The sequence below is a fragment of the Manis pentadactyla genome, chromosome 10, assembly GCF_030020395.1.
Source record: "Manis pentadactyla isolate mManPen7 chromosome 10, mManPen7.hap1, whole genome shotgun sequence".
Lineage (NCBI taxonomy): Eukaryota > Metazoa > Chordata > Mammalia > Pholidota > Manidae > Manis > Manis pentadactyla.
The window spans coordinates 77,633,739-77,661,614 of record NC_080028.1 but is presented as its reverse complement, the minus strand read 5'-3'; the positions used below and the strand labels follow the sequence as shown (position 1 = coordinate 77,661,614).

General features: G+C 38.6%; 2 protein-coding genes across 3 annotated transcripts in view; one reads left to right on the top strand and one right to left on the bottom strand.

Moving 5' to 3' along the window:
* Positions 1 to 966: 966 nt before the first annotated feature.
* The window catches only part of METTL9 (methyltransferase 9, His-X-His N1(pi)-histidine), a 49,795-nt gene continuing 22,885 nt past the window's right edge, over positions 967 to 27,876 (bottom strand). Inside the window, exons 4-5 of one of the 2 annotated variants that reach the window (XM_036916977.2) lie at positions 18,561 to 18,745; positions 967 to 1,662 (exon numbers count right to left, since the gene is read on the bottom strand). In XM_036916977.2, coding sequence (XP_036772872.1) covers positions 1,460 to 1,662; positions 18,561 to 18,745 — 388 coding nt within the window. In that variant the 3' untranslated portion in view covers positions 967 to 1,459. Of the gene's footprint in view, positions 1,666 to 18,560; positions 18,746 to 27,876 lie in introns of both variants that reach the window. The other variant, XM_036916976.2, reaches the window with a different exon arrangement.
* On the top strand, positions 3,591 to 12,603 carry IGSF6 (immunoglobulin superfamily member 6). The gene is made up of 6 exons (XM_036917002.2): positions 3,591 to 3,691; positions 6,917 to 7,276; positions 9,366 to 9,472; positions 10,107 to 10,154; positions 10,528 to 10,608; positions 11,749 to 12,603. Exons 1-6 carry the CDS (start codon positions 3,625 to 3,627, stop codon positions 11,803 to 11,805), a joined length of 720 nt encoding a protein of 239 aa, XP_036772897.1. The 5' UTR covers positions 3,591 to 3,624; the 3' UTR covers positions 11,806 to 12,603.

Genomic DNA, 27,876 nt, shown 5'->3' with positions numbered 1-27,876 from the left:
GGGTGCTAAGTATTTGCACTTCACTTATTTGAATTCCTGGAAAAAAGCATTAGAATGCACCAATAACAATTTTGCATAAATCACATAACCCAACTCTTTATTATGACTACACAATAACAGTGGAAGATATTGGTGTGAGGATGTGGGAATGCTGTTCTTAATAATAAAGTAATTCTTCTCAAGGCTTTAATTCTCCTTTATACCCAGGTGTTGCAGCTAATACGCTGACCTGATGACTTCCATGAGCATATAAATGAGAATATTTAATGAACACCTGGCTGAAGAAAGTTGTGAGAGTAACAATACTGTTAATAACCACAATCTCAAATCTGCATCTCTATTAATACTGAGATTTTAGATTCTGAGTTAAGTGCTCTGCTCTTTGGAATATCCACAATGGTTACTGATCTTGCTAATGAGCATCTCTATTGCAACATTTCTGGGTGTATGGTTGGAGGCACTCACGGATTCTAGAATGTATGAATCTAACATGGTCTATATCAAACAGTATTCTTGGCAAATAAACTCGGTTAAGGATTTCGGGAAGAACCAAGTTCTAGGAAAGAGGTATACAAGTTGAATCAAAACATTTTTAGGTTGCACTTTGTTAGTAGACAACTGAATGTTTCAATTCTGAGAACCTGAGATTGCCCAGAAAAACAAAATCCTTGTGTAGGAGGCAAGCTATCACAAAGTGAGAACCCAGTGTTTTGCATTTCCCAAAGCAGTATGTAAATGGGAGTGGGGTGGCCCCTGAAGTACTGTGAGTTAAGTTTGTTCTGAGCATTAGTCTAGCCTGCCACAGTGTTCACTGAAATCTGCAATTATCCCCCTGCCCCCACCTAGTCTGAAGCCTGCCTTTACCATATATTCAAGTCTCCTACATCATTCACGACTCTATTTGGGCACCCCTGGAGCCAAGCAATAAAATATGCTAGGGAAACCTTATATAACTCAAACACAATGTCAATCTTCAAAAAAGTTTATTAGCATGATTAAAAACATTTTCTTGAATAATGACAGAATTTCTAAACATGAGAGAGTATCAGTGGCTATACCTTAAACAATATTTGCAAATGAATGGACAGCTTTATTGCCAATCTTCATTTTATTAAAAACAATCCATTTATTGGTTCCATGTGAAGTCATGACTATTGCTTTGACTGAGAATGAGTCCCTACTGCAATTAAGTATAAAAAATATCTTCCATAATCGAAGTGTGACCTGGATTACTGAGTAAAGAGTTGATAAAAATCCTTAAAGAGTTGGGTTTTTGTTTTTTAAAAACATTCCTTTTACATACTACAAAGAAATAATTAGTATTTTGGCTTTTTAAATTCCTACATGATATTTAGCATGGCAGTCCCCAAAGGTCCTCCCTTCTCCTAATTGCAGATGCAGACCCTCTTCTGGAGTGTATATTCCTGGGTGGACTGTGAAGACTCCGGCCCCCACATGTTTATACTGGTTTGAGAACAAAGACAGCATCATCCAGCACGTAGTAGTCATTATACATGTCGCCTTCACACAGGTATGGCAGTCTGGTGAAAGCTTCTATTACAAAACCAGCTTTTCTGAAAACTTCAGGCAGACTATTCACTTGTTCTTCCCAATTCTGTCCCTTGATTTCCAAAATTTCTGATGGTTTCTCCCACTTGCCACCTACTAAAACAAATAAAAACATTAAGTGAAATTCTTGAACAAATAAGTTATTTAAAGAGAGAAGGGAGGAAAGAACAGTATTTCCCAAGGACTCGGTATGTGTCAAGCACTGGGTGATTTGATGAATCATCTCCCCAGTCCCCTGAGGTAGAAGGATGAAGAGATAATGTTCAGACTAGAAGGACTGAAAGACTTGCCCAAGCTTTGCAAGGTTATTGGGTCAGAGCAGAAATGTTTATATGGATCCAAAACCCTAATTACCTTCTCTGCCACAGTTTTGGATATTACCCTCCCTTAGACTGGCTGGGCTGTAATGGTTAATGGTTTTGGAAAACTGCTCATTGACTACTGGAATATGGAAGTAGAGAATAACACATAAAATTTCAAAGAGGATTTTGGATAAATGCAAGAAAATATACCACTGATGTAGTAAACTTATGCAATGTAGTAATCAGGTTTATGAGGCTGAAAATAAAAATAGGCCAATGAAATTTTTAAATTTTTCATGGGAAGTTGATCCACCCCCTAACTTGTCAGAACAATTTCACAGACATTAAGCTCAAAGACCAGAAAGAGGCGGAACACTAAAATGGATGAATAGTCTGCTTTACACCTGTTTTTTCTCTATGAGGCAACCTGGCATCCCTTGGAATAGTGACTAAAGTCTGTCTGTCATTCCCAAACCTATGAGTGAGCATCTGGGGGGTCGGAGATGCTAAATAAGGTACTCAATTTCACATACACACCAAGCATTAACTATAGCCACACACACACAAGCACAGGTATATATCAATTTGGGAGTGCTTTTAGGTACTGTGGTGATGTTAAAAAACAAACAAACACATATATTACAAGTGTTACTAGATTCAATTGAGAAAAACTTTCTCTGAGGAAATATATAATCAAAAAGTGTCAAGCGTACAGACACTACAGTGGAAAGACTTACGATTCTTTCTGGTGGCCCAGTAGCTCAACCCTCTTCGTAGAGCCCTGGTAGGACACAGAGCCTGGGGAAGCAGCTTTCCCCACCCTCTGTGACCTAAAGCCAGACCTGGAATGAAGAGCTAGTGACCCAGAAAAGTGGGGACGCAGGGTCCTTCTCCGGGGGACAGCGCAGTGGCAGTGAGACCAAGTGGCAGGGGCAGTGCTGCGTGGTACTGATGAGACATTGTTCCACGCATCTAGTGCTTGGCAGCAGAAATATGCTATTCACATCAGATTTACAGCATAATTTGGGGCAGTTTCTCTGCTATATCCCCAACATATGATTTTCCAATCCTCCCAGTGACTCTGTGAGGTACACCCAAATCCTTTCAATAAACTCCCTTTTGCTTAAGTCAGCCTGAGTTGGTTTCTGCCACCTACAAAGAACCACCTGACTGATGAAGGGGCAAAGGGGACAGTGCAGAAGGCCCACACATTTGTTTCAACAGCACATTTAAAAAGGGGTTACACAAAGCCGGGGTATAACTATATAATGTCACAAAACTTCCTTGTTCATTGTGCCATCGTGTATTTGTTCACTAACTTGGCCCTACATGAAGACATTCCCCCTTCTGCTGCAGCTTCATTTCCAGCAGTTACTGGCCCAACACTAAACACAGGGCAAGTGCCCCAGGACCAGCAACTGAACGAACGCTCTGCAGACTGGAAGTACAAATTGTCTGCCAAGCAATACTCCTTCCTGAGAATATGTACTACATATAAATCAAAATCTTATTCATAACTCCAACACCTATGAGGACATGCATTTAGAAATGTGCTCTAGGCTAAAATCTTGACTTTAAATGGTGAAACTGTGTTACAAACCATCTTTACACAATTTCAAAAAGTTCCCGATTGTGGTTCCTTAATAAGAGTTCCTTTCCTCAGTTCCTCCTGTCTAAAAAGAGAAAGAAAAAAACAGCCACTTGCTTCAAATGCACACTCCCCCCACCGCACAGGCACGCGGCACACACAGAAATGGAGATGGTCCACGGAGGCAAGATCATTCTCGGCCTGAAAATCAATCTGATTCTGTTTTATATTGGTAAGGTTTTTTTTTTCTTTCTACTCCATTTTACTTAAATCGCTATTATCCATCTAAAGCGTGTATATTTTAAGTACCTACAGATTCATTTTTAAATGTGTTACATTATGGAAATTACCTAAGGTGGTTAAGTTTCTTTTTTCCCCAAATAGGCAATAAAAGAACAGCTGAGAAAAAGTTTCAGATTAATATTGAAAATTCCCTTTGCTGTTAGGCTGCTTTACAAAGGAGGACCTCATCAAACAAAGGGCTGAAAATATTCTTAAAATCCCATGTGCTGGTCCTCAACAATTAGTTCCCATACAAACTTGCTCTGCACACAGTAGGCACTAAGCAATGCTCGTTGAATATTTTCAAGGAACGATGTTTCTGAAAAGCTGGGTTTCCATAAATTAGAAGTACTTGTCATGAAGAAAAAAAAACCTGCCATGGCTCCTTCCGTAGAGCAAAACCATCCCATAATACTTCTATTTTTAATATTCTGTCTGCCTTATACCTGTTTTTTCCCTATGAAAGACAAAGTATTTCCTACTCATAGTTCTAATAATCTCATCATGGTTCTGATAAATCTAATAATCTCAGATTTGCCCACAAAATTTGGGTCATAGGGCAGAAGAGGGCAAAACTCTTAAAATTAGTTTTTTCATCTGTAGAGAAATATATCAAGATGTTAAACAGTGGTTATTTGGGGCAATAGGACTATGGGTGACTTATTTCTCTTTTCAGTACTATTCTGAATTTTTATTAATAAGCATACATTACTATAATGAACTAGATTAATTAGCATTCCTTTAAAGAATCCTTATCCTTTAAAGATATATTCTGAGAGATGTGAAGGTTGAATATGGAAGAATTGCCCTAAAATGATACGGGAGTGAAACAGCAGGCCGGGGGAGACGACACAAAGTCAGGTTCAAGTCAGATGACTGCAGGGAGTTCGCTGTGCTGGCCTGCTACTTCTCCATGTTTGAAATTTCCCATAGTAAGACTTTTTTAAAGTGTCAAAATTAGTTTTCTACTTATTTTCTAGCTTGCTTTTTAAAAGTAGTAGAGTGACCTCTTTATATTCCCTCCACCAAAATGGTAAACTTTCCACCTTTCCAGAGGGTATACTGTGTAGGTTTTTCTTAGCCTATGGAATATGAACGTTCTTAAGGAGAAATTTTTCAGAGGTAGGCTGTGATGTGCTATCCAAACTTCCCTTTTTTCGCTAAGACGTTGCTTAACTGGTGTGGGGGAGGGAACAGCAGTTCCTCACCAGTCTGAGCTCTCCTTGGAAACTTCCACAACTGGTTCTCTCCCATACTTAGACTAACTGTGTAGAAGTCCAAGATGAGTGGGGACAGGAAACTCCTAAGTTGCAAATACTTATTTTACCCTGGGTCATTAGTTCTGTAAGAAAAGTGAAAAAGCTTCCCTTTCAGACACTATCTGAAAGAGGATTTGCAATTGAGATAGTGTGGGTTAACTTTGCTCTGCCTTGGCAGGCCCAATTTCACTGCAAATGGCCAGCAAACAGTGATCATCACACATGTAAGGTGTTTGTGCTTCAAAGGCACCTGAGTCAGGCTGGAGACACATGAGGTTGTAGTCATGCAGGAAGCCTGGTGGTCAGCTCCAGGTGACTTCACCCTCTCTTCTTGGCCTTGAAAAGCTTATACTTATTAGGTCACTAAAAAGCTCCCAGCTCATCTCAGATTGTACAAATCCTAAAAGGAAAACACTGAGGATAGATTTGCATCACAAATGCCATGGTTCTAATTTTAACATCTCTTCTGTTTGGGATGTGGACCTGTAAGAAAAATGTTAAGTCAAAAATAGCCTCTGAAACTTAAAAGCATCAGAACATGTGGATTATTTTTGTTTTATTTACAGTAGCAAAACGCAAATGCAGACAAATAAGATCACCTGGAAACATACAACCAGGTGAAAGTCAGACTAAAAACTTGCATCAATTCCAATTTGTCTCAACCAATACTATTTTACATAAAGTCTCCGTCGCCCCAAAAAGGGGTAAGGGCAGGTCTTCCCATTTATAAACACCCTGGTGGCTTTCCAGCGTCACGTGCCTGGGATAAGCCACAGTGGCAACAACTGCATAGCTGGGGTAGCAGCACATGGTGGCAAGAGCACCAGACTGGATGTCTAGTCCCAGCTGGGCAAACACCTTGCTGAGACATTCCCAGTGGTGTCTGACACAGGCGAATGGCGCTCTGGGGATAGGAGTAGCGGTAGCGGTCGCAGCAGCAGCAGCATAAAGAGCTCCTTTTATTAAACTTTTATTATGACTCAGGCAAGTAAATTCCCCTTATGTATCGGTGATCTCACTTAAACTTTCCACGAACCCCACACAGTGCATAATACTACCCCCGTTTTTCTAATGAGGAAACTGAGGCACACAGCCCATGGAGCCAGGAACTGGTAGAGCCGGGATCTGAGTTCAAGTCAGGGCCCTTTATCACAACCACTGTTCGCCCACTAAGATGAAAGCTACAGGGCATGACAAAGCAGTACAAGCGCCAGGAAGAAACCAAACCTGTGGACTAGCTCGCTAGGCCTCTGCTTGGGAACCAGAGGCCCTGGGCTACGCCAGGCGGCATTTCCCCTGGCAAATACACCTTGCCTTTTATAATGCTTCCCACAAGGACAACAGGCTCACAAAGGGCCAATTGTGAATTGCCATGAATTCCTAGCAAATCCAACCCCCCTCAACAAGGCAAAAATAAAATCTCTACTGCCCGTGGGCTCAGTCATGGACAGACAACTGCGTGAGGGGCTTTGACACCCGTTACCACAGTGAAGACAATACAACACTCCTGTAAGGTCAGGATACAAATGAGGAAACAGGCACTGAGAGACAAAGGGATCTGCCTGAGATCAAAGGAAAGCTTGTAAGTACATGGAGACTGAACATGTGGACCCCAACTTCTAACTCCAGATCTGCTGCCACCTCTGCTCACAAGGCTGATTCCACTAGAACCTCTTGGGGCTGACCTTCAGCACCCAGACATCCCTGTGAGCCAGCAGGGTAAGGTCAGGAAACATGTGGAGCTGGGAGAAGTGAGGACCCCTGGTGTCATTTTCAAAGTCTTATTTATGCTGGGAGAAAGGAAAGGAAAGAAAGGGATGTGGGCTTCCCTACCACAAAAAAAATCAGTAAGACAAGAAACATGGACACAGCAAAGTGAGAAGCTGCTGACACAACTCGTCTGCTTCCTCACACAGGTGCTGCGGGTGACTGCAACATCTCTGTTTCTCAACAGCCTTACCTGGAAGTGGACTACACTCAAGAAGCTGTTACCATCCAGTGCTCCTTCTCCACAGCTGGATGCCCTTTAGAGAAACCAATGAGCCTGTGGTTTCGCTATGGTGCTCACCTACCGGAGAACCTCTGCTTGCATGGATGCAGAAATGAGAGAGGCAAATTCATAGTGCACGAAGCCCTGGCACAGAGCCAAGTTTCCCTCACTGTCAATAGGGTGGCGTTCAATGACAGTGCGCTCTATATCTGTGGGATAGCCTTTCCCAGTTCAAAGGAACCGAGAGCTAAGCGAACCGGAGAAGGGACCATGCTGGTGGTAAGAGGTCAGTCAGCTAAGGTTTACTCCAGTACACTGCATTTTGCTCAACCCTTTCAAGACATTTCATTACTCATATGCAGAGATTAAGAGTAAATTTGCTAACTTAAATATCCCAGCCAGTGAAGGATGTGATCTGAGCACAAGCTGACATGAAATTTGGATTAAAGAACTACTCCAATCCCATGTCCCAGCCTCCACAGACACTAAGTCACGGTTATCTTGGGTGCCATATTTTCTCTCTCTACATCTACATTTTATTAGTGAAGGCTGACCAACCATGTCCTCCTTTCTGCATATCACAGAGATGAATAATGACTGAGTCCAAAGGGAAAGAGGAGAAAACCACCAGCTCTCTCAGCAATTGGTCTAGTACTGCACCATCTGAAACAAAGCACTGGAAAATCATGAGTTGGACCCAGAAAAAAATATGCATTATGGAGAATAAACACAGATTTGGTGCAGAGCCAAGGGGTTCCCTAACCCTACCCATTCTGTGTGGACAAAAGAACAGAAAGGGACCAGTGTGACTCCGGCTTCTTGAGATTTGCTGAAACCCAGTGCATTTTCTTCATTCAAGGGAGGATATTAAACCTCACTAAGTCCTATAAATTAAGAAATTAAGAAATTTCAGAAAAAGGCTTCACATCATTCTGGGGAAAGGAAGAAAAGGATAGCAAAACCTTGACTTCTCTGGATCTCTGCTCTTAACAAGGACTCTGGTCCGAAGGAGCATTAAGATCATTAAAACATGAACTCGAAATCAACCGAACTCAATGGTTCTTTTGAGGACCTGAGGTCATCCTGTATTATAATCCCTGCTTTTAATTACTGGGGGTTTTCTAATGGGCTTTTGACATTCCATTGCCATTTAGCCTTAGTTTGCTCTCAACTGTAAAATAAACTATAAATGAGTTAATACACATGAAGCACTTTTAATGTTGCCTAGCTTACAGCAAGTACTCAATAGATGTTAGCTACACATATCAAAGCAAATACACAACAACTTTGGAGATTTGTTGATCTTACTGCATTAGTCTTCTATAAAAAAAGTTGGGCAAAAGAAAAAAATGGTTTGTAAAGAGATGAAGATCTCAAAACTGCAAGTTTATGTGAATAGAAATTCTTCTTTAGGAACAGAAATAAAGGTATTGCTAAGATAGACATGGTAATTTCCTGCCTTTCCTACAGAGCTCCTAACTCAGCACCTGCAAGATTTACAGATATGGTTAATTTGTTATTTCCACAACAAAAATATATGTTGTATAAATTAAGTGCACAGGATAAGCATCTATGGGATATTTAGTTAAAAAGTACAGGTTAATATACATATTAATATAATAATTACAAATCTAATTGTATTTTGTAATGTAAATAATCAGGGACTTGAGTACATGGCATGTTACTCTATCCCTACCTAGAGCACAAGACACTTCTACAAGGAGAAATTCAGAATGTGAAAATGGATTCAATTAATTCTACTTCCAAAACTTTTATCAGAAGGAAGAAAGGAAACATATAATAATGCCTGTCTTTTAAGTGTGTAGTGAGCACTAAGATCCATAATGTATGCCTTTTCAGGTTCTTTCACATATTTCACGACTCAGGTATGTATACTAAACCATTTGAGGTTATAAATGGCAGCATTAACAAATACATGGAAAAATGCCTTAAAACACCACACTCTTGTTGGCATCTGTATATCATTTCTACCAAAAGAAATTTTAAATGCCCTTGAATAAACTGTCTTGAAATTTTTATCTAACTTCAAACAATGCTTTATGCAAAAAGTGATTCTTAGCATTATGACAAGTAATTATTTAAATATATTGGGGTTTTTTTTAGGTTTAAAAACGAGTAACATTTTTGGCATAATACATTAAAAGAACTGATGAACTTGCCTTTAACTATATCATATACTTGAGTGTCTTTCGAATCGAGAGACCCTGAATAAATTTTTATATGAATAGCCAAGCAGAGTAAGTTCATGTTTCGCCTCTAACATGTAGCTTCAGTTATACTTTTACACATGTATCTGCAATAGTGTATGTTGCAATAGTGACTGTGTCTCTTTCTGTTTTTTGTAATTAACTAAGAAACCAAGTTACTTGGCAAGAAACTACAGAGTTTCCTGATAGCTCTCTTATCACTGCTCTCTATATACATTATTGGTGTCCTCATGATCTTCACAGTCCTCTCCAAGGTAAGTCAAATTTCTTTGCATTAGATGTCCCTACAGCCTTTGAATATTATCATAAGGAAATAATTTCTACCAGAAATAGCTCACCTAATTAACACCTCCCTGTGCATCTGCAGGAGAGGTCTGTAGAAGAAAGCATAAATTTTCATCACTGCAATTATTAACCAGAGTACACAATTTACAGTGTTTTCTCTTGAAAAGCCAGTAATATGGGAGTAAGTGGCTCTTCTTTATAATCATCTTATATGCTATCTTCTGCTGGAAGGAAGAGCATTACTGGTATCTCTGAAAGGCCTAAGAACAGTCTTTAAGAGCAACAAGGGGTTAACAAAGACATCACAAGCTGCCTTAAAATATTTTTAAAAGGCCTAAAGTTTTAAAGAAAGAATATCTTCTGGCTGTTTGTGTGCTAGAAGAGTGTATGTTATATTAGAACTGCTATAAATCCTATAACCAACATCAGTTTGAGTTGTTATTTTATTAATGTAATAAAAATATCTCAGAAATAACATCAAAACTACTAACTCTTACTGTGTATCATTTAAATATTAAGTTAAACCTTATCATATGGTATGAAATATCTACCACAACTGTTCTGATGCATAAACATCTTATAATACTTTCCTTTTCTTAACAGTCAAAATCTAACACTGTAAGAAACAAAGAAACAGAAGATTCACAAAAGGTACAGATCAATGTTTGTAAAATATCTTTTAAATGGTGGCTGATTGTAACTACGTCAAATCCAAAATAAATTAAGAAACTCAGAGAACAACCACAGATACTGTTTCCTATTAAGAAACTCAATGATAATTTCAAGTAGTAAAACTGTGATTTAAATTTGACAGTTCTCAACAATAAATTCTACATAATATACTCAAAATACAACAGTTAACATAGGTGTAGATGTATGGGGGGGAGGGGACGGGGTAGTTCCTGAGACTGATGACAATAAAGAAAGAAAAAGCGCTGATGATGCAAACACTTGTCACCTCCAGTCCTAATAAAAAGACATTGTTTTTCTTTTTCATATGATTTTCATATGTTTGTATTTATAGAAGAAGAGTGCTCGGCGTATTTTTCAGGAAATTGCTCAAGAACTATATAATAAGAGACACGTGGAAACAAGCCAACAACCTGTAAGTGTTAAAATATAAAAAAGATGTGATGCAAATATTAAGCATATTTGACGAAAAAAAACTAAGCTGCCAACAAGCCATCAATAATCATGTTTTCCTTTAGAGGAGTTGAAAAGGGGATTTTTACAAACAATGCGTTTTTATACAGAACATATTTTGATAAATACATAACAAAGGACAAGTGATCTAAGACTAAACAGAACTGGCTGGCATGTAAGTGACATGGAATCTTTCAGAACTACACTGGATATACACTGTTTTCACTATAGACAGGGAAGCTTTTGTGGCTTAGAAGCTACTTTGTACAGTATCTTGCATGCAAGAGTAGGCATTAAATGTATGCTGTAAACACTTATGGATCAAATTATATAGAAAACATTATTTATGGCTAATAAGGCAAAAATAAATTCACATTAGAAAAGATGCAGCTAATGAAAATAAAAATCTGAGTATTTCTTTAGTCTTGGGTGGGAGTGATAGGAAGAATGCATCTGTACTATCTCTAATACATTCAGACAGTGTCTGTTTTTCAAACAAGATACTGTTTCAGAGCTAGCAGATACTCAGTTTCCATGATGCATGATCAGACTGCTCAAATTTAAATTAAAAGAGAAAATGTGTACAAAATAATGAAGTCATTTACTATTAAGGATATTTTCCTCCTAAAAGCAGTCAAGAGGACAAATGTAACAGGTTTCTGATGTTTTTTTTTAATCCAATTTTGAAAAAGGATTTTCATCTAAGTAGCGATTTCATCCTTCAATGTATATCCAAGTAAAGAAATGGTCTAAGTCACTTATGTGACTGAATAATTATAAATGCCTGTTCATACTCTTTCCTTCTTGAAGCTGAGGCATTGCTTTCAGCAAACAGGCAAAGGTAAGTGGCCTGAAGGCAGGCCTAGAAGTAAGAATTGTAACGTTCTAAGCCAGGGCTTTGACAGTGCCGTCTGAAAAAGAAATTAATTTTAAGTTCTCACATCTTACTTTAAATACAGGGAAAATGGCTAACTTGACCTTTAAGATTACTGGAAGGATACTTAGGGCCCAGAATGCAAAAGGGTGTGGTAACTTATGTTACTTGCGATGTGACGTCATTGGTTATATATCCCTAAATATGGCTTGCTATTTACTATTGCAGGAGAAAGGCAACACTTATGAAAACAGAAGAGTACTTTCCAAGTATGAAAGACCATAGTTTAAATTTTAAAGTAAGTCACTGAAAATCCAACTCCAGAAGTTATGGCAGTGTTAATGGACATCCACCATTGGCTTTAAAAAAAAAAAAATCAAAGGTAAATGGAAAAGACAACAGGCTACACAGAAGGATGCTGGAGTACTAGGAAATGATAACTAATGGTAATTATTAAAATACTATAACCCTACAAAATGCAACTGAAAAATACAATTTTCCAGAATTCTAAACACTCTTAATATTTTTGAAAACTTCTACTTTCATAACATGCATCCTGTATTTGTTTCATTCAACATACAAGCTGCATGATGACTGTTACCCTGAAGATCTGAAGTCATACCTTGCACCTTTGCCTTGAGTGGAAGAACTGTGTTTATGGTTGGTGGAAGTCATGGGCCAATTAGATTAAGTTGAGAGGGAGGGAGGAAGGAAAGTACCAAAATCTGCGTCGGAGAAAATCATCTTAAAAAGCACCTTGGAATACAAATGATTTCCTCTGACACTGCCACAGGGCAATGGTATAGTGCAATCTGCCCGCCATGGAATGCAAAATAACTCACACCATGTTACCAACAAAAAGTGAGAACAGAATGAAGAACAGAGGAAGAATATGACAGCTGAAATATAGAAAATTCAAGGCAGGTCAAAGAAAAGCTCAGGACAAATAAGCCACAACGGACTCTAGATGTCAGTGCTGTGCCAAATAGCACCAGGAAGGTGTGGGCAAGGCACTGTGCTACACAAGCCTTTGCAAAAAAACCTGATTCTTAGCCAGTTTAGGAGAGAACTACAAGATTAGGGGCTGGGTACAGCAAGGATGATGGAATTCATTACATCTCACTAAGAAAACATGTCATAGATTGTTCTTGAAAGCTACCTCGGTGTAAAAAACCTACTTAAAGTACCCACAGGTGTATGTTCATTATGAAACAGGAATTACAATTCCTATTACATGAACTACAACTACTACTATTATTTTTATTTCATTAAAGTGTTTCTTTTAAAGATTCCCTTTGAAAATGTTTTGCACTGATGGCTTCAGTGTTCTCCAGTATTTCTAATCATGCAAGCCAGGAGAAGCAGAAAGGGGCTGCAGGGGGGAGCATGTAAACTCATTTTATTTGTGTGTGTGTGTGTATTAATGTGTGAGTGCTTATGTTGCGTATATATGTGTGTGTTTGCATTGGGTAGAATGTATGTGTATGCATGTATATATGTGTATGTGTGTGTATCTTATACACAAAAACAGAAATTAACTGGCATAAAAAGTAATATAAATAGAAATGTTAATATCCTCTTCTTATAGCCCAAAATAAATTATCTTGTGTACTCCCTGAGGTAACATATCACCACTTTGTACCCACTGATTTGGATGAAATAACTTCTACAGAGGGCAGTAACACCATGTGGGTGAGCAGAAGAAATGTTGGATTAGATAATTTACTTCTCATTTCTGGGAGTCATTACATTTTGGTACTTACAGGGCTGAAAATACACTGTTATGTAACTAACCAGCAGACAGAATCCCAAAGATAAACTAGTATCTGATTCAGAATAAGCCTTACCCAGTAAACAAAAAAAAAAAAGGACAGTGTTTCAAAGACTGATTTTTAAGATGAAATTTGAAATACACTTTCCCAAAGAAGTAGTTATTTCATTCTCTCAGGTCACACACAATAGTGCCTGATGTATATATAATACTCATTCTTTTATTCATCCATCTAACCAAAAGTATTTGTTAAGTGATCCATTATACAATCAAAAGCCTCTTCTGTATGCTGTTCTTGGGTGACCCTGACTGGTCCTTCCCCGGCCCCACCTTTGTTCACACTCTCGTGCTTTTGCCTATGCTGTTCCATCTGCCTGGTAAAATGCTTCACAGATGCAAACACAGCTCAAAGGGCACCTCCTACATGAAACCTTCTGTAACTTCCCAGCATGTAATGAGGGTCTTCCCTCTTTGTCATATTTCTTATCAAACTACCCTGCCATTGTGTTTTTACATCTATCTTCTATTCTGTATTTTTAGCCTAGAAACACCTTTTTCATTTACCTTTGCATTTCCACAGAATACTTACTGCCTGGTACATGGCAAGCTCTCAAATGCCTTTATGAACACATAAATGAACAACGAATACAACTGAAAAACATTTCCATAGGAAAATATTTTTTGAGCACTTCAACTGAGATATGAAGCACCCTCTACTCCCTAGCCGGTGATCACCCCTCTCCCCTCTCCCCTCTCCATAAGGACCATTCGCTGAATCCTTAACAGTATTAATTTTCGTACTATGTAAGCATCCGCAATTTTCACTGGAAAGGATTAAGCTATAACTTTCTGTTTAGAACTGAGTTTCCCATGACAAATGAAAAGAGAATACATCTGAAACAACTTGAAGACGGAAAAAACAGAGACAGAGACGTGGTTCTAGTGTCTACACACCCCACTATCTCTAGGCAAGAGCATTTAAACCACATACCCAACGATGGAAAGATGTTAACAAGATTTGCAGAATAAATAATTTCTTTCCACTACATAAGACTTGAGAGAATCTGAAATCCTGGCTAATAGGCAAATAGTTAAGTCTCTATGGAGTCAAGTCACATAAACTGATGGAAAATGCACAGAGTTTGAGTTTAAAATGCAAAACAAAGACATCAAATTATGAATATTATTGTTAAAAGCTTCACAGGCAGAGCTAAATGATATTGACAAATATTTCAAACTGAAGAACTGTGAACAAATATGATTAATAAAGTCACAAATAAAAACAAAGTAACAGAACAGGATGGAATGAAATAAATCTTAACATTTATCAAATACCAATATTGACACTGACAGCATTCATTATCTTATATACCAGATTATTTAATTACCACAACAAACCTCAAGACAAGTATTAGCCCCATTTTACAGATGAAACACGAAGCTCAATAAAAGGCCAAGGTAGTAAGGCTGACCCATATTTCAAACACACGTCAGCCTTCAAAGCCAAAGCTTTTCCCATGAAACAGTCCTGCCAGAATCTTGCTTATTTCAATTTAGACCATGGGAGCTGTGAGACTAAATATGTCCAATTTAGCTAGAAAAATGACCCCAAAAGAAAGTCATTTTCCAAAGGATACCCCTCAAAAAACACAGGCCTTACTGGTTTCACAGAAGAATCCTACCAACTTCCAAAGAACAGGTAATCACATGCTATCTAAGCTGTTCAGGGCAAAGAAAAAACTTCCAAAATATTTTTTACAAAGCCAGCTGAACACTGATACCACAACATGACAAAGATGACATTCTCCAAGTAAATAAAGGATCAAATGCAGAACTATCATTCATCAATAATATTAATGCTAATATTATTTATTTAGAATTTTTGTGATTTCAATCTAGCGACGCATTACAAGAAGACTATCCTGCCTAGCCCAGAAATGCAAGGGTGGATATATATATAAGGAAAGTACAATTAATTTAATAAATCAAAGGAGAAAAACAGAATGACTATCTCCATAGATGTTGAAACCATGGGTGACAAAATTCAATACTGGAAGAGGATTAAAGATGGCAGCATGTCTTCAACAGCTGGTGTTGGCAAAACTGGACAGCTACATGTAAGACAACAAAACTGGATCACTGTCTAACCCCATACACAAAAGTAAATTCGAAATGAATCAAAGACCTGAATGTAAGTTATGAAACCATAAAACTCTTAGAAAAAAACATAGGCAAAAATCTCTTGGACATAAACATGAGCGACTTCTTTATGAAGTTACCTCCCTGGGCAAGGGAAACAAAACCAAAAATGAACAAGTGGAACTATATCAAGCTGAAAAGCTTCTGTACAGCAAAGGACACCATCAACAGAACAAAAAGGCATCCTACAGTATGGGAGAATATATTCATAAATGACAGATCAGACAAAGGGTTGACATCCAAAATATATAAAGAGCTCACACACCTCAACAAACAAAAAGCAAATAATCCAATTAAAAAATGGCCAGAGGAGCTGAACAGACATTTCTCCAAAGAAGAAATTCATATGGTCAACAGAAACGTGAAAAGAGGCTTCACATCGCTAGTCATCAGAGAAATGCAAATTAAAACCACAATGAGATATCACCTCACACCAGTAAGGACGGCTACCATCCAAAAGGCAAACAACAACAAATGTTGGCAAGGTTGTGGAGAAAGGGGAACCCTCCTACACTGCTGATGGGAATATAAATTAGTTCAACCATTGTGGAGAGCAGTATGGAGGTTCCTCAAAAAGCTTAAAATAAAAATACCATTTGACCCAGGAATTCCACTTCTAGGAATTTACCCTAAGAATGCAGCAGCCCAGTTTGAAAAAGACAGATGCACCCCTATGTTTATCACAGCACTATTTACAATAGCCAAGAAATGGAAGCAACCTAAGTGTCCATCAGTACATGAATGGATAAAGAAGACGTGGTACATATACACAGTGTAATATTATTCAGCCATAAGAAGAAAACAAATCCTACTATTTGCAACAACATGGATGGAGCTAGAGGGTATTATGGTCAGTGAAATAAGCCAGGTGGAGAAAGACAAGTACCAAATGATTTCACTCATCTGTGGAGTATAAGAACAAAGAAAAAACGGAAGGAACAAAACAGCAGCAGAATCACAGAACCCAAGAATGGACTAACAGTTACCAAAGGGAAAGGGACTGGGGAGGATGGGTGGGAAGGGAGGGATTAGGTGGGGGCGGGGGGGAAGAAAGGGGCATTATGATTAGCATGTATGATGTGGGGGGAGGCACAGGGAGGGCTGTGCAACACAGAGAAGACAAGTAGTGACTCTACAGCATCTTACTATGCTGATGGACAGTGACTGTAATGGGGTTTTGGGGGGTACTTGGTGAAGGGGGGAGCCTAGTAAACATAATGTTCCTTATGTAATTGTAGATTAATGATACCAAAATAAAAAGAAAATTTTAAAAATAGCACCAAGTATGCAAAGCACAGTCAGATAGCCTTAAAATAGCCCAGTATTCATGAACTCACACAGCAAGCTCACTTTGCACTCACCGTTCTCACACAGCATCACATGAAAATCATCAGGATCTAATTAGTGACTCAGAGAAAGGAAGCAATAATAGAGTGTGGCAGAGCAGTCTGCAAAATTTATAGGTCATTAAAGGTCACCCACAGTAACAAGGCCTCTTGTCTCAGGTTTGCTACATGTCACATGCCAGATTCCCTGGACTCAAAAGGCAACTCTGGTTTCTACAGTCAAGGAGCTTGTTTTCAGTCCTTACTGAGACTGCCCTCTTGTACACTTTGACTTCCTCTCCATTTTTAGTGTCAGAAACACAAGGAAATACAATACTTGCTTAGAATGATGTTTCTTTACCAGCTCTTCCACCTCCTGCTATGCCAGGAAGTAGCATTAAAGTTCTATCATGTGGTTGCCCAACAGGACACAGGAAGCCGGCACCTTGCAACCTGATGACTAACGATTGCAGTGCAGAGATGGAGCTGAGGCTTAATTACACAGGGAGCAGCACTGAAAATAAGGGTAGATAGCTGGATTATCGAGGAACACTTACTGGGTTTTTCACTGTACAACATATATGTATGTATGTATGTTACATGGGGACTCACACTTAAGGCAGTTTCTCCTTTACCATGACAAACGAGTCAGCAACAGTAAAAACTCAAAGTCAGATCGGGAGTGGGTATCCGGTCTACTTGTTGTCCTTCCCACCCTCCTATGTCTAAAAAATGCCGACCATCAACACAAACCAAAAACCACTGGAGAAAGTTAAGACAAGCATTAAATCTGAAGGGACTAAGACCTAAGCGGTAAAAAAAAGAACAAGAAGAAATGAAGCAGCAAGTGAACAGCAACACAAACCCATAGTATAAGCAAACATGAGCATTATTCCTTAAGACATAGATTTTCACAGATACCTGATAACAACAATGCTTGCAAAATATTAATGGGTTTCTTAACAATGTCTGCAAGCTCTTAGAGTTTTTGAACCCAAGGCTGCACTAGACAGTAAAATAGAAAAACTAAAGATTTTTAAATATTAACATGTATTACTTATATAATAAATAGCTTATATTTGTGGACATTTACTTATTAAAGGCAAAGGGGAGGCTTAAAGTCATAACTTTCAGCATGGCCTGGAATCCAAACCATGTCAGCTAAAACTAACTATGAATTAATGTGACTACAGCCAGAAGTCATAGTAAATATGAAGTAATATGAAATTCAACCATTTCTTCTAATATATTTTTCATTCATTATTGTTGAAGAGAAACATCATGTATTAAAAAAACCAAATATCAAACAAAGAAATGATGCATACAGGAACATGAACAGTCTTCAAAAGGGAAAATGACAACAGCATTTATCATTTTTAGAGTCTAGGGCAAGAGATGTAAAATACAAATCAGCTATGATATTTGGCAAGTGGATACAGATGAATTAAAAGACATTATTTATTGCTTGACTCAGCTTGTAAGCTAATAAATAAATGGTTCACGCTCCATTTAAAAGCAGAAAATACAGACACATTTTAGGCTTTCAATCTCAAGCAGGCAAAACTGGCTGAGTATTAATTATTACCACTGCAAAGGCAGTACTAGAGTTCTATGAAATCCACATTAAGATGAACATTAACCATCATGGGTTTTACATGGGTTAACTGTATTCCTTTAAATTCCAGCTTTTATGAAGAAACAGAATACAAACACCACTGGGTAAGAGGTAGCCCAACCACACTTACCGTTTTCTACATAGGGATGAAAGGGTAGGACCAGGGCAAGGATGACCCTGCCTCTAGTTGGCTCCAGGACGCTTCTGATATCTTTTAACAAAGTCAGGGGTTGATCACAGCGGTCCAGCAAATTCAAGCAGCTGATGACATCATACTGGAACCCTGTATTCTGCCATTCATTTATACCAAGCACTCTGGAAAAATCAGAAACAATTTGACTAACACAAACCCCCTTAAATACATCTTTAAAAATAACTGAGATGCCAGTACAGCTCTAACTTTGTCTTCTAAATAAAAATTCTAAATCTTCCACTACCAATTTATATTTGCTGTAATAAAATGGACAAAGAAAAACTTCAATCATACTTCCATAAATTCAGCATTTCACCTATTTCCAAATCTCTAAACATATGAAATTCCCTTTATAAAAACTAATCATATGTCTCATAAGTATGAAGATACCAGATGATAAAAATCATTATGAAACCATGGTATCAAATTCCTGAACATCAGTCAATGAATAAAATACACTACTTTCTACATTCATTGTAATTTAATCATAAAATATATCATTATATTCATGTTTTCTATTCTTAGGGTCCCTCCAATTTTTAAGAATGGCTGGGGGTGGAATAAATTCCATTTACAACCTATTAACTTTTGAGTACATCTCTATTCCCAGGAGAAAGATACTATTTCATACTCAAGAATCTTCATATATGAATAATTATATAAAGATAAAGCACAGGACATCCTATTAAAATTTAAGTCCAGAGTGTACATAACACACCATTCTCAGCCTTCAATATCACACATAACTCTCAAAGATCATTTCCAGTCCCTTAAAATGTTTTATCTACCAGGGATGCAGGGATGGTACAACATTCAAAAATCCATCAACATCATTCACCACATCAACAAAAAGAAGGACAAAAACCATATTATCATCTCCATAGATGCCGAAAAAGCATTTGACAAAATTCAACATCCATTCATGATAAAAACTCAACAAAATGGGTATAGAGGGCAAGAGCTCAACATAATAAAGGCCATATATGACAAACCCACAGCCAACATTATACATAACAGCGAGAAGCTGTTAAGTTTTTCCTTTAAGATGGGAAGCAACACAAGGATTCCCACTCTCCCCACTTTTATTCAACATAGTTATGGAGGTCCTCGCCACGGCAATCAAATAACACAAAGAAATAATAGGCATCCAGATTGGTAAAGAAGTTAAACTGTCCCTGCTTGCAGATGACATGATATTGTACATTAAAAAACCTAAAGAATCCACTTCAAAACTACTAGATCTAATATCTGAATTCAGCAAAGTTGCAGGATACAAAATTAATACGCAGAAATCTGTGGCATTCTTATACACTAAAGATGAACTAGCAGAAAGAGAAAAAAGGAAAACAATTCCACTCACAACTGCATCAAAAAGAATAAAATACCTAGGAATAAACCTAACCAAGGAAGTGAAAGACCTATACCATGAAAACTACAAGACATTCTTAAGAGAAATTAAAGAGGACACTAACAAATGGAAACTCATCCCATGCTCATTGCTAGGAAGAATTAATATTGTCAAAATGGCCATCCTGCCTAAAGCAATCCCTAGATTCAATGCAATCCCTATCAAAATACCAACAGCATTCTTCAACAAACTAGAGCAAATAGTTCTAAAATCCATACGGAACCACAAAAGACCCAAAATAGCCAAAGCAATCCTGAGAAGGAAGAATAAATCTGGGGGAATTACACTCCCCGACTTTAAGCTTACTACAAAGCCACAGTAATCAAGACAATTTGGTACTGGCACAAGAACAGACCCATAGACCAATGGAACAGACTACAGAGCCCTGATATAAACACAACCATATATAGTCAATTAGTATACGATAAAGGAGCCATGGATATACAATGGGGAAATGACAGCCTCTTCAATAGCTGGTGTTGGCAAAACTGGACAACTACATGCAAGAGAATGAAATTGGATTATTGTCTAACCCCATACACAAAAGTAAACTCAAAATGGATCAAAGATCTGAATGCAAGTCATGAAACCATAAAACTCTTAGAACACAACAGAGGCAAACATTTCCTGAATATAAGCATGAGCAACTTCTTCCTGAAAGCATCTCCTCGGGCAAGGGAAACGAAAGCAAAAATGAACTCATGGGACTACATCAAACTAAAAAGCTTCTGTACAGCAAAGGACACCACCAGCAGAACAAAAAGGAATCCTACAATATGGGAGAATGTATTTGTAAATGACAGATCTGACAACTGGTTAACATCCAAAATATATAAAGAACTCACATGCCTCAACCCCCCAAAAGCAAATAACCCTGTTAAAAAATGGGCAGAGGATATGAAGAGTCACTTCTCCAAAGAAGAAATTCGGATGACCAATAGGCATATGAAAACATGGTCCACATCACTAATTATCAGGGAAATGCAAATTAAAACCACAATGAGATATCACCTCACAACAGTTAGGATGGCCAACATAGAAAAGACTAGGAACAACAAATGCTGGCAAGGATACAGAGAAAGGGGAACCCTCCTACACTGCTGGTGGGAATGTAAACTAGTTCAACCATTGTGGAAAGAAGCAGTATGGAGGTTCCTCAAAAAACTAAAAATAGAAATACCATTTGACCTAGGAATTCCACTCCTAGGAATTTACCCTAAGAATGCAGGAGCCAAGTGTCCATCAGTAGATGAATGGATAAAGATGTGGTACATATACACAATGGAATATTATTCAGCCATAAGAAGAAAACAAATCCTACCATTTGCAACAACATGGATGGCGCTTGAGGGTATTATGCTCAGTGAAATAAGCCAGGTGGAGAAAAACAAATATCAAATGATTTCACTCATCTGTGGAGCATAGAACAAAGCAAAAAGTGAAGGAACAAAACAGCAGCAGACTCACAGAACCCAAAAATGGACTAACAATTACCAAAAGGAAATGGACTGGGGGAGGATGGGTGGGGAGGGATAAGAGGGAAAAAGGGGCATTATGATTAGCACACATAATGTAGGGGTGGGGACACAGGAAAAGCAGTTTACACAGAGAAGACAAGTAGTGATTCTATAGCATCTTACTATGCTAATCAACAGTGACTGCAATGGAGTATGTAGAGGGGACTTGATAATAGGGGAGTCTAGTAACCATAATGTTTTTCAAGTAATTGTATATTAACGATACCAAATTAAAAAATAATTTAAAAAAAAAGAATGCAGGAGCCCAGTTTCAAAAAGACATATTCACCCCTATGTTTATTCCAGCACTATTTACAAGAGCCAAGAAATGGAAGCAACCTAAGTGTCCATCAGTAGGTGAATGGATAAAGAAGATGTGGTACATATACACAATGGAATATTATTCAGCCATAAGAAGAAAACAAATTCTACCATTTGCAACAACATGGATGGAGCTAGAGGGTATTACGCTCAGTGAAATAAGCCACGCAGAGAAAGACCAGTACCAAATGATCTCACTCATCTGTGGAGCATAAGAACAAAGCAAAAACTGAAGGCACAAAACAGCAGCAGACTCACAGAACCCAAGAATGGACTAACAGTTGCCAAAGGGAAAGGGACTGGGGAAGGTGGGTGGGAAGGGAGAAGGGGAATAAGGGGCATTACCATCAACACACATAATGTAAGGGGGTGCAAGGGGGGGGCAGTATAGTGCAGAGAAGAAAAGTAGTGACTCTATAGCATCTTACTACGCTGATGGACAGTGACTATAATGGGTATGTCATGGGATGTAATGGGTATGACATGTAATGGGGTATGTCATGGGAACTTGATAATGGGGGGAATCTAGCAACCACAATGTTGCTCATGTAATTGTATATTAATTATACCAAATAAATAAATAAAAGTGTTTTATCTATAGAAAGGAGTTACTATATCAAGAGTCATTGTTAGCCAAACCATAAAGATAATTCTGTAAATGACTCACTCCTGCTTGGTATATCAATCAGAATGTGGTAGGTCAGGGGTGTTAGAACAGAGACCGGAAAACGGAGGCAGGAAAAAGTTTCTTTGGTAAACAAGTCTTTGATAATGCTGAGCAATACAGTAGAGATATCTTAGAAAATTCTAAAAGATTTATAATGAGGGCTTTTCTGGAAAACTGATTAGCATAATGACATTTTAGACCATTTTTGAATAGTAGAATAAAAAGCAACACCAACCTCTCAGCTGCATTTTCTTTTCAATCTGGGTTTTTAAAAAACTAAAACCTCCTCCAAAACAATGTTCTAACTTCAAGGGGTTAAGACAATTTCTTTGTTACTTCAAATAAGTAGGACATAAGGGCTTCAAAATGGCCTTGTAGTATTGAAATTGTGACTGCAATGATCATTTCAGATTTAGCTCAAACTACAAAGAAGATTCTACTGTCAGGATAAAAATGTCATCAATTTCCATTTTCAAAACCAAAATGAACGATTAAAAGGGACTATTTGTACATTAATACCTTAGCCAAACAGCCAACTTAAATTCATAAATTACCAAAAAACAAATTATATCCTTGATTTAAAAACACAAAAAACAAAAATCTTAGGCACATCTACAATGATGTAAAAGCCAAATATCATCAGCATTGTTTTAATCTAGAATAACCTCACAAAACCATTTGAGAATTACTTGCAGATAGGTAATTCCCATGTTCATAATTTTGAAAGACAGAAATACCTGCTCATAACAGAAAATGGCCATAATCCTGCACTTAAAACCATACCTACAGAAGTCTAACTTCATCTTTACTTCTTTCTTGTGATTTGTACTTGTACACTCAGTGCCACTGATGAAGACAGATTTATTAGCTCCATCTGTATATTAGCCCAGGAATCCTAACTAGTTGTTAGAATTTTCCTATTCTTATGAGAAAAATGAAAGAAGTGATTTGTCCAAAGTTCCACTATAAATCACTGGCAGAACAGAAATCACAACTAGGAAATTCTCCTAGTATGTTGTTCAGGTCATTTGTTCTCTTCTTATCAGGTAAGAGAACCGGACATCAGTCTTTGAGTAACTGCTTCTACAGCGGTGGATTGACGGTGAATGGTAATCTGCCCTTCAGTCTCCAATATCTTTTATTTAAAAAAAAAAAGAAAGTATATTATAAGAAAAAGAATTAACTACAGTATTTTATTTTCAATAAAGATTCCAAACCTGATGGGGGCGGAAGATGGCGGCGTGAGTAGAGCAGCGGAAATCTCCTCCCAAAACAACATATATCTATGAAAATATAACAAAGACAACCCTTCCTAGAATAAAGACCAGAGGACACAGGACAATATCCAGACCACATCCACACCTGAGAGAACCCAGCGCCTCGCGAAGGGGGTAAGATACAAGCCCCGGCCCCGCGGGAGCCGAGCGCCCCTCCCCCCAGCTCCCGGCGGGAGAAGAGCAGGCAGAGCGGGAGGGAGACGGAGCCCAGGGCTGCCGAACACCCAGCCCCAGCCAGAGTGCAGGGCCCTCGATACTGGGAAAACAGGGCAGCAAGAACAGTGAGCAGGCACTGGAGGCTGGGCGACAGAGGACATAAGAAAAGCGCGCGACCATTTTTTTTTTTTTTTTTTGCTTTTTTGCTGCTTTGTTTTGGCGAGCGCTTTTTGGAAGTCTTAAAGGGACAGGGACCCCAATATTAGGGAAACAGGGCAGAAAGACCGGTGAGCAGAGGCCTGAGGCTGGCACCGGAGAATAAAGAAAAACGAACGACCACCTTTTTTTTTTTTTTAATTAAAAAAATTTTTTCCTTGTTTTTTTTTCTGGTCGTTGTTTTGTTTTGGCGGGTGCTTTTTGGAAGTCTTAAAGGGGCAGGGCGGGCCACTTAATCGAGAGGTAGGGAATCCGGGATCTCTGGGCACCCTAACCCCTGGGCTGCAGGGAGCAGGGAGGCCCCTTACGGAGATAAATAGCCTCCCAGCAGCTCCTGCTCCAACGCGACTCCACCACTTTGGAGCAGCTGCCCGAGCCAGGCCACGCCCACAGCAACAGCGGAGATTAACTCCATAGCAGCCGGGCAGGAAGCAGAAGCCCTGTCTGCGCGCAGCTGCCCAGCACAAGCCACTAGAGGGCGCTGTTCTCCCAGGAGAGGAGGGCCACAAACCAACAAGAAAGGAAGTCCTTCCAGCCATCACTCGTCCCAGTTCTGCAGACTATTCCTATCACCATGAAAAGGCAAAGCTACAGGCAGACAAAGATCACAGAGACAACACCAGAGAAGGAGACAGACCTAACCAGTCTCCCTGACAAAGAATTCAAAATAAGAATCATAAACATGCTGACAGAGATGCAGAGAAATACGCAAGAAAAATGGGATGAAGTCCGGAAAGAGATCACAGATGCCAGAAAGGAGATCGCAGAAATGAAACAAACTCTGGAAGGGTTTATAAGCAGAATGGATAGAATGCAAGAGGCCATTGATGGAATTGAAATCAGAGAACAGGAACGCATAGAAGCTGACATAGAGAGAGACAAAAGGATCTCCAGGAATGAAACAATATTAAGAGAACTGTGTGACCAATCTAAAAGGAGCAATATCCGTATTATAGGGGTCCCAGAAGAAGAAGAGAGAGGCAAAGAGATGGAAAGTATCTTAGAAGAAATAATTGCTGAAAACTTCCCCACACTGGGGGAGGAAGTAATCAAACAGACCACGGAAATACACAGAACCCCCAACAGAAAGGATCCAAGAAGGGCAACACCAAGACACATAATAATAAAAATGGCAAAGATCAAGGACAAGGAAAGAGTGTTAAAGGCAGCTAGAGAGAAAAAGGTCACCTATAAAGGGAAACCCATCAGGCTAACGTCAGATTTCTCAACAGAAACCCTACAGGCCAGAAGAGAATGGCATGATATATTTAATACAATGAAACAGAAGGGCCTTGAACCAAGGATACTGTATCCAGCACGACTATCATTCAAATATGACGGTGGGATTAAACAATTCCCAGACAAACAAAAGCTGAGGGAATTTGCTTTCCACAAACCACCTCTACAGAACATCTTACAGGGACTGCTCTAGATGGGAGCACTCCTAGAAAGAGCACAGCACAAAACACCCAACATATGAAGAATCGAGGAGGAGGAACAAGAAGGGAGAGAAGAAAAGAATCTCCAGACAGTGTATATAACAGCTCAATAAGCGAGCTAAGTTAGGCAGTAAGATACTAAAGAGGCTAACCTTGAACCTTTGGTAACCACGAATTTAAAGCCTGCAATGGCAATAAGTACATATCTTTCAATAGTCACCCTAAATGTTAATGGGTTGAATGCACCAATCAAAAGACACAGAGTAACAGAATGGATAAAAAAGCAAGACCCATCTATATGCTGCTTACAAGAAACTCACCTCAAACCCAAAGACATGTACAGACTAAAAGTCAAGGGATGGAAAAACATATTTCAAGCAAACAACAGTGAGAAGAAAGCAGGGGTTGCAGTACTAATATCAGACAAAATAGACTTCAAAACAAAGAAAGTAACAAGAGATAAAGAAGGACACTACATAATGATAAAGGGCTCAGTCAAACAAGAGGATATAACCATTCTAAATATATATGCACCCAACACAGGAGCACCAGCATATGTGAAACAAATACTAACAGAACTAAAGGGGGATATAGACTGCAATGCATTCATTCTAGGAGACTTCAACACACCACTCACCCCAAAGGATAGATCCACTGGGCAGAAAATAAGTAAGGACACGGAAGCACTGAACAACACAGTAGAGCAGATGGACCTAATAGACATCTATAGAACTCTACATCCAAAAGCAGTGGGATATACATTCTTCTCAAGTGCACATGGAACATTCTCCAGAATAGACCACATACTAGGCCACAAAAAGAGCCTCAGAAAATTCCAAAAGATTGAAATCCTACCAACCAACGTTTCAGACCACAAAGGCATAAAACTAGAAATAAACTGTACAAAGAAAGCAAAGAGGCTCACGAACACATGGAGGCTTAACAACACGCTCCTAAATAATCAATGGATCAATGACCAAATCAAAATGGAGATCCAGCAATATATGGAAACAAATGACAACAACAACACTAAGCCCCAACTTCTGTGGGACACAGCAAAAGCAGTCTTAAGAGGAAAGTATATAGCAATCCAAGCATATTTAAAAAAGGAAGAGCAATCCCAAATGAATGGTCTAATGTCACAATTATCGAAATTGGAAAAAGAAGAACAGATGAGGCCTAAGGTCAGCAGAAGGAGGGACATAATAAAGATCAGAGAAGAAATCAATAAAATTGAGAAGAATAAAACAATAGCAAAAATCAATGAAACCAAGAGCTGGTTCTTCGAGAAAATAAACAAAATAGATAAGCCTCTAGCCAGACTTATTAAGAAGAAAAGAGAGTCAACACAAATCAACAGTATCAGAAACGAGAAAGGAAAAATCACGACGGACCCCACGGAAATGCAAAGAATTATTGGAGAATACTATGAAAACCTATATGCTAACAAGCTGGGAAACCTAGGAGAAATGGACAACTTCCTAGAAAAATATAACCTTCCAAGATTGACCCAGGAAGAAACAGAAAATCTAAACAGACCAATTACCAGCAACGAAATTGAAGAGGTAATCAAAAAACTACCAAAGAACAAAACCCCCGGGCCAGATGGATTTACCTCGGAATTTTATCAGACATACAGGGAAGACATAATACCCATTCTCCTTAAAGTTTTCCAAAAAATAGAGGAGGAGGGGATACTCCCAAACTCATTCTATGAAGCTAACATCACCCTAATACCAAAACCAGGCAAAGACCCCACCAAAAAAGAAAACTACAGACCAATATCCCTGATGAACGTAGATGCAAAAATACTCAACAAAATATTAGCAAACCGAATTCAAAAATACATCGAAAGGATCATACACCATGACCAAGTGGGATTCATTCCAGGGATGCAAGGATGGTACAACATTCGAAAGTCCATCAACATCATCCACCACATCAACAAAAAGAAAGACAAAAACCACATGATCATCTCCATAGATGCTGAAAAAGCATTTGACAAAGTTCAACATCCATTCATGTTAAAAACTCTCAGCAAAATGGGAATAGAGGGCAAGTACCTCAACATAATAAAGGCCATCTATGATAAACCCACAGCCAACATTATATTGAACAGCGAGAAGCTGAAAGCATTTCCTCTGAGATCGGGAACTAGACAGGGATGCCCACTCTCTCCACTGTTATTTAACATAGTACTGGAGGTCCTAGCCACGGCAATCAGACAAAATAAAGAAATACAAGGAATCCAG